General features: G+C 41.9%; 1 protein-coding gene across 1 annotated transcript; it reads left to right on the top strand.

The window, feature by feature from the left end:
* Positions 1-666: 666 nt before the first annotated feature.
* On the top strand, positions 667-1,755 carry LOC147464698 (uncharacterized). Its single transcript, XM_086517000.1, has one exon. It carries the CDS (start codon positions 667-669, stop codon positions 1,753-1,755), a length of 1,089 nt encoding a protein of 362 aa, XP_086373126.1.
* Positions 1,756-14,857: the final 13,102 nt, after the last annotated feature.

Genomic DNA, 14,857 nt, shown 5'->3' with positions numbered 1-14,857 from the left:
TCAGTTGGAAATACTTAGGAAGACTAAGGGGAGAGTGTCACCGCATGTGATACTCAGTGTGGAGTTGGTGTCTGAGGTGTTCAAGCTGCCTTTGTATCCCAATACACCTATTCCAAAGTGTTCAGAGGAAGCACTGAAAAAGGAGTTTGGTCCAAGAGAAGGAGGCAGGCAGTATTACATGTTAAAGAATGATATGCTAGGAGAGAGCATCTTAAGTGGTACTTGGAGAGGCTATGCTTTATTGTGAAGTTTGACTATATGTCAAAAGAAAACTTTGCTCCATTGAGCTATGCAGAGCAAGGAGGAGAAGTGAGCTGGGCTCACTGGGTGTATGAAAAGTTGGCAGCAGAGATTCATTCTTCAGACAAAAGGAAGACACAGGAAAATAGTAGGTTATGTGGTTACTTGTCAGCATTGTTCTTTTTTGCACAGAGAGTACAGAGTGGTGAAGCAAGGTGGCCTATGAAAGCAGAAAAACTGGTGCAGGAGAAGCAGCAGCCAGTTTAGATTGAGCAGCCTATCATGGTGCATTCTGAAAAGATAGGATTTGTGAAGTTTAATGCTAAGCATATGGAGGCTTATGAGGATTTGGTGAAAGCCAAATATACTCCAGGAGAGGCCTTTGAAGAAATCACAGCAAAAATGCAGTTTGCAGATTTTGGCACCATGGATGTTGATTCACCAATGCAGGTAAAAGCAGAGGAAACACCAATAAAGCTTGGTAAGGCTTTCACATTATCCAACAAGAGGAAGAAGTCTGAACCAGTCAGCAGAGTGTTTTCCAGATTAGACTTTAGTGCTGAGGAAGTCTCTGGAGTATCAGTAGATACTGGGAAATTGGATAGTGATAAAGTAGTTCAGATGCTGCAGCAGGTGCAGGAATTTGTGAGGCAGCAGAATAATATGCTAAAGGTTCAGAGTATGCAAGCTGAAAGGAATGCAGAAAAGTTGATGGAGTTTAAAGGACAGGTGTCACAGGTGAAAGAGTTTGAAGAGCAGATAGCTATGATGAAAGAAAAGTATGAGCAGGATATGGAGGAAACAGTGGGGAAACAGAAGATGGAGTTAGCAAAAGTGAAGAGATCATTGGGGGAGTTTAAGCAATGGACTGAGAAAGTGGAGGCAGCTGTTGCTTTGGAGTTGGAAGACATGGCAAAGAGGAATGCAGAGTTACAGGTCACTGTGGAGATGCAGAGGTTGAGATTGGAACCTTTGCAGATACTAGAGCAACAGATGTTGGCACAGGAGGAAATTAGCTTGAGTGCAGTATTAATGAAAGAAGGAGAAGTGTCTATCCTCAAGCAGCAGTTAGCTTTGGTTGCACAGGAGATGTGGCAAAAGACCAAGGAGAGAATGATATTTGTCATTAAGTATCCATATGAGGTGATAAAGGCAGGGTTAGTGCATGAGGTAGAAGCACAATTGTTGAAGGAAGTGGAGGAATTGCAAAAGGAGAGAGACTGTTTGAAGCAGCAAGTTCAGCAGATGGAAGAGAATCAGAGACAGCAGCTTGCAGAGGCAGAAAAGAAAGAGGAGAATTTTACTAATAGTTTTTTGATGCAGGATGTAGCTGAGGAGAAAGTTGCAGAAGAGCAGATTGATACTGTGATTGCAGATATAGCACAAGAGGTGGAAATGGGAAAAGCTGATGCAGCAGAGTCAGATGCAGTAAAGGAAGCAGAGCTGGTGGATCATAAAGTGAATGCTGAGGACCAGAGTAAGGAAGAAGCTGTGCAGCAGAGGGTGGATTCCTGATCAAGGGATCTGTGGATCCGGGTCACATTTTTGCGAAATCTACCACCGGGACGTGCCATGTGTTGAGAGGCACATGTTAGAAACTGACTCTGAATAGCTAAGTCGGATTTTGACTTATCGGATATTTACTGAGCTGTATTTTGCTAAGTCGGATGTAAATGTCTTTCAGTTGCAGTCTGCTGAATGTCTTGTGACTGGGTAGTTAAGTCGGATTTATCTATATAAGTGGGGAATGTATCTGCGCACGATGTATCTGTTCTCTGATAAGAATGTGATGATGATGGTGCAGTGCAGCAACTATTCAGTGTATTGTCTCTGCTTACTCTGATATTCTTTGAGTAGTTATGTTTACTGTGTCTGAATTGTTGTTGATGAAGTATGGTGGAGTAGATGGTTATTCTTGCTGTGTATGATGTTCATGTGTTGACCTAACCCACAACACGGAGGATTCCTTGCCGTGAAGCTCAAGAGAGCAAGGGTGTGTCACTCACCACCCTACACTCGCCTTCATGGAGGATTCCTTGCCGCGAAGAAGAGGGAGCTACCGTCGTGCCACACTCAACCGCCTCGCTACCACTCTCTCGTCGCAATGCTCTCTCTCTCTCTCTCTCTCTCTCTCTCTCTCATACACACACACACACACACACACACACAAGGATATGAAGAAGAAGATAGAGATGGAGCAAGAGCACTCTTCAATTGCACAAATAATAGAATGAGTGATTTTTAGGTTTAGGTGACTTTTATATGAGCTCGCCTCATTCACACTTGGACGTCCATGCTTAGCCAACTAACCCTTGAATGTTCCAGTTAGAGTGCACCTCTCATCCGCAATCATTCTTACCCATTTTCTATTGGACCGACAAGCCCAGTCCATGACTCAATCAATTAAGGATAAGGCGTCCGTCGAAGATGATAGGGTGTCCGCAAGGATTAACATTGTCTCTACCATGCTTTGAAGATCAATGCAATTCAAACCAGTATGATGTGCAAGAATTGGTTCTTCAGTAATTGACTCAAGGTTTCAATGGTTGCTGGTTTTTGTTGATGTTTTCTAAATAGCAGATTCTGTAGTTTATGTGCTCTTTGCCTGATTGTACTGTCAAGATGCTTTGGCACACTGTTTTCTTGAGCTGTCAGTATCAATGATGACGATTGCTGAGCTTTAGCTCGCCACTGGTATCTTGGTTTTTTATTGATGAACTGTTGTGGTTGAGTGTTTTGTGACTTAACTTTCCACTGCTTCATCTGCTTTACAATTTGTGGAGAAGATAAATGCTCCTTTTTCCTCCAAAAAAATCTTGTTTTAGGTTCCCTTCTTGAAGATGTTCTTCTCTGAGTCGTTAGATGTGAAACTTTCTTTGGTATGGTAGATGAGTTTTTAGGCACCCAAATTTGAGACGGTTTGTCCTTGAGTTGTGCTTTGGATACCCATATTTTCCTGACTCCTTGCATGCTACATGTAGCATTTGCTTGTCTAGATGATGAAGAAGATTTCTTACTCCCTGATTTCCTTTGTGGATAACCTCTTTTCCATTCCTCTTTGCTTGGTGAAATTGGAACGATGATTTTTTCTTCTTTAGGTGATAGCTTGAGTTGATTGGTGTCCCAATCTGGTACTGCCTTGTACGTTCGCATCCATGAGATTCCAAGAAATATTATTTCATTCATGTGTTCATCTGGTATGCATACAAATTGATGAGGGCATGAGCATCCATTTACTATCACATTCAAGTTGACTACTCCCAATACCAGTGTTGGGTTTTGTTGCATCCTTTGATAGCAGATATTCTTGATGCTAAAGACTGATTCGTAGCATTCTTGTAAGTGGAATAACTGATTGCATTCATTCGAGCTCCGGTATCTAATAGTGCATTTGTGCTATGATTGTTCAACTGTACTTTGATGCGAAGGTCCATTCCATCTAACCATTCATCATCCGTTGACACTGCATCATTCTTCAATTCCCATAGTCTTTCATCTAGTTCCAAAGTGTTGATGGGAATAGGTGTTTGTTGATTTTTGAAAGCATCTCCCCTCTTGAGTACCTCGAAGTTGAGCTTCCTCTTGGGCTTCATCAATAACTTGCTGTCATTTCATCTTTCTCTGCTTTGCTGCATGCATCTTCTCTAGCAAATCATTGGTTTTAGTGGCAAATTGTACTTCTTTAAGCGGCATTCATTAATCTAGTTAGCCATTGGTTCACCATCTAGAGTGGACAACTTAACTGCTCCACTTGGGGAGACATATTCAATAATAAACGGTCCATTTTTCTTTTTTTTGAACTTGGGAATGTGTTACTTAAGGGAATAGATTAAAAATAGGTCCCCTTTTTGAAGATTTTTGTGACTAGATGGGAATCAAAAAACTTCTTTTGTTTTTGTTTTTGTGCATATATGTGAGCTACATCTATTAGCCTTTTCTCATCAAGCTTTTCTAAATCTTCGAGCCTCTCTGATAGTTCATGTCCGGTCCACTCAAGATCCTTAGCTACCCTTAGTGTCGACAATAGAAATTCTATCGGTAGTATGACATCAAGACCATAAACAAGGTTGAAGGGTGTAGCATTTAAAGCTGTCTTGAATGAAACTCTATAAGCCCATAGAGCGGCATGTAGATTCATTTCCCAATCAGTTCATCTTGAACTAACCACTTTAGTCAATATCGAGCTAAGAATTTTATTCGTGTGCTCAGCTTGTCCATTTTCTTGTGGATGATAGGGAGTAGATTTGTTATGAATGACTATAAATTCATTCAGCAGATATTCAATTACCTCGTTGAGGAAATGAGTTCTCTATCACTGACTATTTCTATTGGAAGCCCATATCTTGTGAATACATTCTCATACAAGAATGCTGCTGTGGTTCTAGCATCATACTTTTTGGTTGCCTTAGCCTCTGCCCACTTGGTCAAATAGTCCATTGTTGCTACAATGATATATTGAGCTTGAGTTCTATAAACAGATGGTTGTATTGGTCCGACAAAATTTATGCTCCATTTTGCAAAATTTTTAGCTCCCATCATTGGTCTTAAAGATATGCTATCTACCCGGGTTGGCATTTTTGCTCGTTGACATGCATCACACCTTCTAACATATTCTTTGGCATTTGCAAAAAGCATGGGCCACCATATGCCTTCCATTAAAATTGCTCTAGCGGTGGTATTGCTAGAAAAGTGACCTCCAACTAATCCAGCATGTGCTTGTTCTAGAGTGGGAATATATTTTGCACAAAGACGCAAATGTTGATCCTTTCCTCTTTGATACAATTGGTTTGCAATAAGAGCATAGTCTCTTGCTTCAGTTTCAATTGATCTTTGGCAATGTTTACTCATATCCTCCCTAAATGTTATGCTTGATAAGTAAGTAACTAGATAGTTACTCCACTTAGGAACGAGTGATATTTGGAACAATGTCACATGAGGTATGGGTGCTTGTTTTTGGCATTGAAGACAATTTTTTACAAATGAGTGAACATCACTCCTCATGGTTGGCCAAAATAATCCAAGTCTCAAGATCCGTTGCATAGTTTGATCGTCTGCAAAGTGAAGTCCCACTATGGTAATGTGCAGGAAATATCAAGTGTTGGGTTCTCAAGAAGTACCTTTTTGACGCATTCGTGGCACTAGTTCTTCTTTATGGAGTTGAAGTGTGGGGCGGGAGCATCTCAAAGTCTACCTGGAAAGAGTTTGAGAATGTTCAAAAGCATTTTTTTACAAAATTTCTCCAGGTTAAGACACAAACACCATATATGCTCCTACTTCTTGAGTCGTGATATCTTCCAATTGAGGTTATGGGCATGGAAAGGTTTGTGGAGTACATGATAAAGATGCATCAAAATCCCTCACATAGACTTTCTACAATTGCATGGGAAGCAAGCAAAAAAGTTCAAAAGACGCATAAAAGCAAGATCTTGAGCACGGGATGGATGCAAGACATAAAGAAGTGGTTTGGAGATGGGATGCATTACACTTGCTACATGATGCTTCAATTGACTCCCAAGTGAATGAAGCTTTTCTACAACGCCAATGTATTATGGCTTGGGAGAAATCCAGTGGGTCATGCTTCTTACATTACACCACCCATATTGTTCCCAACTACCCACCTTTTTTGTATCTGATCTTCCTACAATTGAATCTTGAGAGGAAGTTGCTACATAAAAGATGGATATAGCTTTGTGGCTATGGACATCTTGAGCATCAATATTGCGCACTCTTTGCGACTTTGAGCTCTCTACATGCCATATATTAGTCCAATGTTGTAGCTTGGCTAGATCCGCATCCGCTGGTGCATCAACACCCAAGTCTCTTAAGCATTGTGTCATATTGCCCACAATACTATCTATTAGCCTACGGATAGCCTTTGCATCTACAACTAATAAGTGTGTTTGAACTGCTTCAATTATGGTATCAAAGAAACGATCTTTGCGTGTCTCAATCTCCAACATAGAGGTGATCTCTTCCGTGGTTAGGGCACATATACCTGTGACCAATAGAGTTCTGATCTTGGTTTTTAACTCCTTCGTTTCCACAGGATCCATGTAGTCTACAATCATCACATATTTCATGATTTTTAAAAACAACATAACTCTAAATTTTATAACAAATATATACTTCATGCATTGAAACTAATGACAACACTAGCTTAAAGAGTAGGCACTCATTCAATGAGAGTGATGACACCTCCAACCCAGTAGTAGGGTTGATGCCGAGACCACCACTGAACTAACCCAACAAAACAGGGCATCATTCAATGGAACTAACAACACCTCCAACCCAATAGTAGGCTTGATGCGGATAGCAACACCAAACTAAGCCTAAAAAGCGGGGCATCATTTGATGAAATTGACGACACCTCTAGCCCAATGGTAGAGCTGATGCCGAAAGAAACACCAAACTAGCCTAAAAGCAAGGGCATCATTCAATGAATCTAATGACACCTCCAGCCCTGTAGTAGTACTGATGCCGAAAGAAACATCAAACTAGCCTAAAAGCAAGGGCATCATTCAATGAATCTAACGACACCTCCAGCCCAATAGCAGGACTGATGCCAAAAGAAACACCGAACTAGCCTATCATCACGTATATCAATCATAAAACATAGAAAGCAGTCTATTAAACGTAACCAACCATGTTTAACAATGACACTTTCGGTCCAAAATAGAGACAATGCTGAAGTGAACACAATTGACATGTTGTAGCTGGTGTGAAAAGCAAGATCTTCATACTTTTAAAACTACCAAAAACATTATTATAAAAAAGTTATACCAACTTAAAAACAAAGTAGTTAAAGAGCTTATGAAATTAAGCTAAAATTTATACCGTAATGTTTTGTCTTCCTTGTGAGGGCTCTGAAAATTCTGGAAATTCTTTGTTTGGATACTTGGGCAAGTCAGAGGTGCAAATCATGGGAATTGTGAAGAATATGGGCCTCCTAGGTGCCCTATTTATAGATACCCTTGGGGCCCTTTGGGCTTCCTTGTAGCTCACCGGGCCCGGCAGGCTAGGCTACAGACCTGTACCGATGGGCCAATCTCACCGGACCTTTGTTAACCCTTACGGACACCCTATCACCATCAGCGGACGCCTTATCATTATTTAATTGAGTCAAGGACCGGGCTTGTCGATCCAATAGGAAAAGGGTAAGAGTGATTGCTGATGAGAGGCGCACTCTAAACCTGGAACATATAAGGATTGACTAAGTGTGAGTGCCCAAATGTGAACGAATGAGCCCATATAAAAGTTAATTTAAACCTAAAATGTCTCATTCTCTCATTTGTGCAATTGAAGAGTGCTCTTGCTCCATCTCCATCTTCTTCTTCATTCCTTGTGTGTGTGTGTGTGTGTGTGTGTGCGCGTGCGTGAGAGAGAGAGAGAGAGAGGGAGACAGAGAGAGTGTGTGTGCGATGCGATCGAGCATTGTGACGGTATGATGACGGCGAGGTGGTTGAGCGCGGCATGGTGGTAGCTCCCTCTTCTTTACACGAGGAATCCTCCACGAAGGTGAGCGTAGGGCGGTGAGTGACACACCCTTGCTTTCTTGAGCTTGCTAGATTAGTCTGGTTGTGTGCTTGGATCCATTTGTGGCTCGCACATAGTGTATGGCAAGTCCCTTGCTTTGACACATGCAACAGATGCGCACATTTTGGCACCGTTGCCGGGGATATGCCTTGCACGAAGCTCGGATAGCACTCTATGCTGCTTTGTGGTGCATTGTGAAAGGTCGAAAAGGTAGAGAAAGAAGGTGTGTGGATGTGGAGAAGGATTTGTGAAATTTTTACAAGTGTACTATTTTCTGCTAGTAAGGTTTTAGTTTTTTTCTATAAGGTAATGTGTTTTTCTATGTATAAGGTGTTAGCTTTAAGGTATTAGTGGTATAATGTTAGATCTGTAAGGTACAGTAAGTAGAAAGGTTAGCTATTTAGTTGTTGTAGTACTGTGTTAGTGTGTAGCAGTAGCTCTGTTAGTTGAAAGTAGGTAGATTAGGTGTGTGTGTGTGTGTGTGTGTGTGCGCTCACGCACATAGCGCGACCGTGGCGACCTTATCCAAAAAAAAAAGCAAAAAATATTTATTTTTAAAAAAAGAAAAGTTAAATTCTTAAAAAAAATAATAATTTAAAGGTAGGACCAGGATCGGGAATATTCTCGAGGCCCAAGCCCAAGCCCAAGTCCAAGCCTACACTCAGGCTCAAGCCTCAGTCACCCTTTAGAATTACTTAATTTAGCCTCACGCATAAGTAAAAATGGACCTTTTGAGGACCATCGGAGCTTCGGTAACCAAACGCTGTGTTGTAAAGCACACCACAACCCCCTAAGCGATACGCTCGTTTCGAGCTATCACACACTCTAACCCAAAAACCAATCGTAAAAAAACATTAAAAAATATCAAAAAACGAGTGAAAACAGGGTGCAAACCGCCCAAAAAATCAAGCGTTTAATCTTCGAGGGTATTCATCAACGCTTGTAGGGTGCTAAAGGCACATGCATCTGCGCTCTTGTTGTGTGCTAGAGGCCGAGCAACTAGCAAGCATTTCGACTTACGGGAGTTCTCAATACCCACCTACCTTAGGTTTCGGGCCCTCAGCGAGAACCCAAGGTAGTACCACTCAGGACCCGCATATTGTATCTAGTGACTCTTCCTCTGACTACGACGTCATGGAGAATTACCCAATGCCTAATCCTTATAGCTCAAGCCAAGACATGCATGCCATGGGCCCATGGTCCGGGTCAAGCGTGCTTAGCCACTTGAAGGAAACCTTTAGTAGAGCCACTCGCTCCGAACATGGAGCTAACGATGTAAATGAAGGGGGTGGGGAAGTAAATTCACCACTCATGAACAACGTAGATCCCATGCTCGTGGAGAGTGTGCACATGAATACTCCATTCACTGCACCCCCTGACTCTTCAGAGCTATTCCCCTCCGAGGTTATATTACCTGATGGTAGAAGCCTTGCCAAAGTGCAAGAGGTTGAGCGATATATCCTTGCGGGGAGAGGGAAAAGGAAATCGAGAGCCTACGCAAGGCAGAGCAATGGAAGGAGTTAAAAGCGAAGGCCCCTATGTCAATATCCTTGCTAGGAGAGCAATTGAGTGCTCCTGAATTAGCAACCACTAAGGGTCAACCCATAGAGAGCCACATTGCATCTAGTTCAAAGGACACCCATAGCACCTCAATCCTAGATGGAGCATTCCTATATGAAAACAGGGAGTACGAACTACAAATGGAAACTCTAACTAAACTATACACAAGTCACACCTATCATGTGGGTTGGTTAGATGTCCTACAATCCACAATGAGTGCTTCTAGTATAGAGGATCAACAACAAAGAGTTTGTGAGGTCATCCATAGGGTTATTGAGCTAGAGAGACAGAACAAGGGGTCCACATGCCTTCAACGGGTCTCATGAGATTCTTGGATACAGGGAAGGCTAAACAACCAACCTTATCGCAAATGGAGACTCCCTCGATAAGTCCGATGGATCCTTCATATGCTGTTTTGCCAGGGGTCTTAGTGCAATCTGAGCCCACAAGTGATAGCTTTATCTTTCCGAGTCTATCTCATCTTTCACTTGATCACACCACAACTACCATGCATACCCCAATGATGGGCATGCCAAGAAACACGCCATGGACCTCATTTGTTAGTAAAGCACCGCTACATGGTAGCTCAATGGCTGCAACAATACCTACAAGTGGGTATCAATCATATACACCTATAGGTCCTCGTACTCATGTAGTTCCTACCCCTCCCATTGTTTCAACTACCTATGCTCTGCAACCACAACACCCAAGCTCTTATTTCCATGGGACCATACCAGCTAGCACTAGCATGTCACATCCGACGTCTGCTATGCCTAGGGCCACACATATGAACTTTGGACCGCCACATGGCACAACACCATACCAAACGTGGAACCCAAGGGCTTCCTATGCGACAAGCCCAATGCCAATACCTACTCCACATGTAGTCTCTGGAGCGCCTTCACCCACGGTGCCTGGTCACTTAGGTGACTTGGCAACATTTGCTTAAGCTATTGGTCGATCTATTGCTGAGAATATGCGTAACATGTCTGATAGAGAACCTAGAGTAAGGTAGTACATATAGCCAAGCTCACACAAAAATTTAGTGGAGACGGGGATGTGAGAAAGCATATCAAAGTTTTTGAACAAATATGCGATTCTCTAGGAGAACACAATGACCTGCATAAGAGTAATGCTTTAAGCCTAACCTTAAGTGGGAAGGTTGGGGATTGGTATAGAACCCTAAGGGTGGAAGAAAAAATGATTTACCCTACTCTTAAGAGATTGTTGTTGAAAGAATACATACGAGAGGGATTGATTTGGGGTGTAGCCTCTCAGCCCCAGAAGGCCCAACGAGAGAAAGAAGAGTCGGTGAGAGACTTTATTACTCACTTGAAGCATTTGAATTCTCGTTGTAATCCAAATGAGCTCTTCAATAATAACCAATTTCTAGATAGATTCATTAGGGGATCACGACATGAGGATATCTACAATGGCCTAGTCATTAGAGGTATCACCACTTGGGAAGCAGTCACCACCAATGCGATCCAATTGGAGGATAACTTAATGATTCAAGGAGAAAGAGTGTCTGTTGAGCCTAAATCTACTAGCTCACAAGCATAGGGGCATGAGCCAATGACCATAAAGCCTATTGCTAAAGAGCCAAATATATCTGAGATGACTTTAGCAGATCTCACCAAGGCTATCCAAGAAAGCCTTAGGGGTAATCCTGCTCCACAAAACACTCATATGTATCCAGGAAGGGAGAAACAATGGTGCTCAATTTGCTTAGGCCCACATAGTACGAGTGAATGTCCTACTTTCAGAGTGAAGTTTAACGGGACTTGTAACGCATGTGGTAGGTATGTCCATCAAGTTAAGGATTGCCTAATGCTTAAATGCATCATGTAAAATAGACCACCTGTAGCTTGGACAGACTCACCTTGAGTTCCTGCATTGATTCCTACCCCACCTGTTGAGCAAAAATTGTCATCACAGCACATGGTTCCTAGAGCCCAAAATGTTGTCCAAACCACACCATTGCCACCCCCAGTGCTAGGACCACAACCCCCTCATCCAAGAGTTACACCTATGAACCAAGTGGGTTGTGAGCCATCTAGTACTTATTTGGATTGTGACGAGGACATAGATTCTCTTGAGGAGTGCCCCAAGTACTACATGGAGGACCATTGAGGATAAATCAAACCCGTATATCAAGCTACTACTCTAGCAGCAAGAGGCCAAAATATCAATAGTTTTACTAGGAGACCACCTCTTCAGTGCTACAAATGTGGTGGACCACATCAAGTAGCTGAGTGTCCTATTAGAATGCAAAAGAATGCTACACTAATGCAAAAAATTCAAGGGGGTGCATTGTGAATGCCAATACTCACTTGTAATCGTTGTGGCATATATCATTTGATCGCACAATGTCCTAACAATCCAAATACTCCAAATATCACACCACTGAACTTAATAGATATTATCAATGGGACACCACAAACTACAAACATAGCACCAGTAAATGCACTCACACGGTCGATGCTCCAAAAGCAAAATTACATCCTCGAAGAGAGAGATGCTGCATCCATTGGCCGAGCGAAGAAGAAGAAAACACAAAGAAAGAGATCCCTTAGTGCTTCTAGCTCAAAACCTAGTTCAAAGACTAACATAGGGACAAGAGAGGATCCTGTGTATATGAATGAATATGAGGATGACTCAGATTTGATAGAGACCACGGAGACCAAAATTGTTACTATAAAGGAAAAAGCCAGTGAGGAGAATCATGGGAGGGAATCGAGCGGAAACATTGCTAGGGAAAGCGTGAGGGAATTGCAATGGTCAGAAAAAGAGTATTCAAAGTTAATCCACCCAGTTGCAAACCCCAAGATAATCCACAAGGGATGAAAACTGAGAAATCCAAGAAAAAGATCGGAACCTATCCAAACCCAGCAGCGGAAATTGAACGAGTCCAACAATTGAGGGGTTTGGTGGAAGAGACTCAACGAGAGATAGAGCCTGAACCCAAGCATATCAAGATGTCAGACACAGTGTTTCTCACACAAGTTCAACCTCACAAGAACCATAGGCCGTTAGCCATACCCGGTATCATTCGGGAAGAGAGTGAGTTTAGAACTTAGGACATCTGAAAGTGGACATATACCTTTTCTACTGGAAAGAATGTTTGGTGAGGAAATGCCCGACCCCCTTGAGGAAGTGGAGATTCCATCTTCACCATTCTCTTGTCAGGGTCCTACGTCCCACAAGATGCCATTGAATGTTGCCAAGATGATGGATTTCATGTCCTCAGAAATCCGCACCACTATCATATCTAAGTTATACGGAGATCCAGAGTTATTCGTAGCACTTCGATCGCTTCTCAATGTGGAGAATTACAGGCTAGGTTACCGCAATTTTCACATATGAACAGGCCTAACTCGGTAATGAATGATGAGGAACATTTAGCATCACCACCTAACTTGGAGGGACATGAATCTGTAGTTGAAATACCCGCCTGGGGGATTTACTATTAGTAATAGGGGGATGTCACCTGCGTGCATCCAAATTAGAGAAACCCCCTATGTACGATATCTTGCATGCTAGCCTACCCCCTACATATAGACAAGATATGGACATTATCGCAATGAGCCATCCCCCCTCGAACGGATTTCATACGGAATGTAATGACCCACTATTTTATGCATACTAGTAACAAAACAATTTTAGAAGCACATGCTTTTGCAAAAATATATGTTAAATTGCAAATGAACGGAAGTGTAGGTTGTAGTGTGTTTTCATTTGAGAAAACAAACCACTATGAAAAGAAACAAATATAATGAATACCACATTAAAATAAACCAATCGATTCAATGTAATTTGTCAAAAAATGGACAACATCTCCCCTATAAACTGATACAAATCTCAATCTCGAAACAAACGATACTAGCCACCTACTCAGTAGGCTTCCCACATGGGATTTAAGGCACAGATGAAATGGATTGTTCTCTAAATAACAAATAATGGCATGCTCATAAACAACCATAGAAAACTTCATTTATCAAATCAAAACACATTACTAAACAACCCATTAAAAGATTAAACTTTTTAAATAGAAACATTGCGCTTGAGAACACTTGCTGCATCAACCTTAAATGATAGATCTTATGTCTACTATCAATTATCAATTATTGAATAAACCATGATACATATCTTATACATAAGTATTTTTATACAAGTACTCCTATCTAGGTATTGAGCACAATACTAAGTCACATATGCTTCAAAGTGTAGTCATCCCTTATCTTTACCACTTGTATCTAGCAGACAAGCGGTGGCACTGTTATTGGGAGCAAGGGGCAATCAGATATGATGTGGTAATGAAGGGCATGTCAATTGGTTGTGTGGAATGAGAGTGGCATGGACGGGTGGCAATATGCTAACATAATCTAGCATTGAGGCAAGCCATCAATCATGGAAACAAGTTGTGGACACAATGTAGGCATGCATGGCCATTGGTGTCCACAGCAGGCAAGGTGGTTGTATATGGGAATCCTTGGACCCTTGCTAGAAAAAAAGGCAAGACAGAGGATGCACGTCCTAATAGATGATGCAAAGGGTGCCAATGCCAACCGCAGGAGAGGCAAACGATTTGCCCACCGCAGGGACCATAGGCAAAGGATTTGCCCACCTACCATAATGGAAGACCCACATAACTAGCAGGAAGAACGAAAGCCAACAAACAAAGTACAAAGAGCACCCCTACACCCCCAAGTTCCAACATAAAATTTAATTTCATTTCAACTTCTCTGTGTGTGTGTGTGTGTGCGCGCGCGCGCGCGCCCAACCTTTTATTCAATGCTTCATTCCACATGTTTGCCGCTTAGTCTCTGCATTCGCGTCCAAACAGTCATAACAGACATCACCTACATTAACATCAAGGCCAAGCACATGAGCTGAGTTCCAAATGGCCAGAAGGATCGTAGAAGAAGCACTAGTAAGAATTTGGAGCCATACCAGATGTGCATCAACTGGAGGTGGAAATTCTTTTTTAGGTTTTGCTTGAGTGTCCTTTCTTTTTTTTCTCGATGTTTTTGACATTTCTAAATTTTTGTTTGAAGGATATCTGCCACTGATTTTGTCCTTGACACAATCATGTGCATCTATATGCATCAGGAACTGTGTTCTATTGGGAACTGATGGCATAGGTCTAGCTTTCAAATTTCTAGTGTCTCTTTTTTGTCTATACCATTCCTGTCTTCTCGGTTTTTGGTTAGGAAAGTCAAAATACTTTTCCAGCCCTCCTTTCATGAGTAGCTTAGCTCTAACATGTTTTTTTTTCCGACCCCAAATCATCTGAGGTAGCTGAGTGTTCTTCTAACTCATCTGTTGCATCATAGTAGAGTTCTGAAAAAACTTGTTGAGCTATTGTCAGTTTCTGTGTTAATCCAACTGAAAATCATATTATGATATCCATACGGTTTTCCATCCATCATCCTTACATGTTCCCGAGATGCACTACTGTTAAACTTCGCACGTACATCTGGATGTAGTGGAAGAAGATCCACATGTGAATGTGCCTCATCAG

This window comes from Adiantum capillus-veneris, chromosome 1, assembly GCF_014529385.1.
Source record: "Adiantum capillus-veneris isolate H3 chromosome 1, ASM1452938v2, whole genome shotgun sequence".
NCBI lineage: Eukaryota > Viridiplantae > Streptophyta > Polypodiopsida > Polypodiales > Pteridaceae > Adiantum > Adiantum capillus-veneris.
This window is presented reverse-complemented; position numbering and strand designations above follow the sequence as displayed.

Excerpts from the sequence above, each read along its gene's own strand:
- LOC147464698 (XM_086517000.1), top strand. The coding sequence starts at position 667 with ATGGATGTTGATTCACCAATGCAGGTAAAAGCAGAGGAAACACCAATA.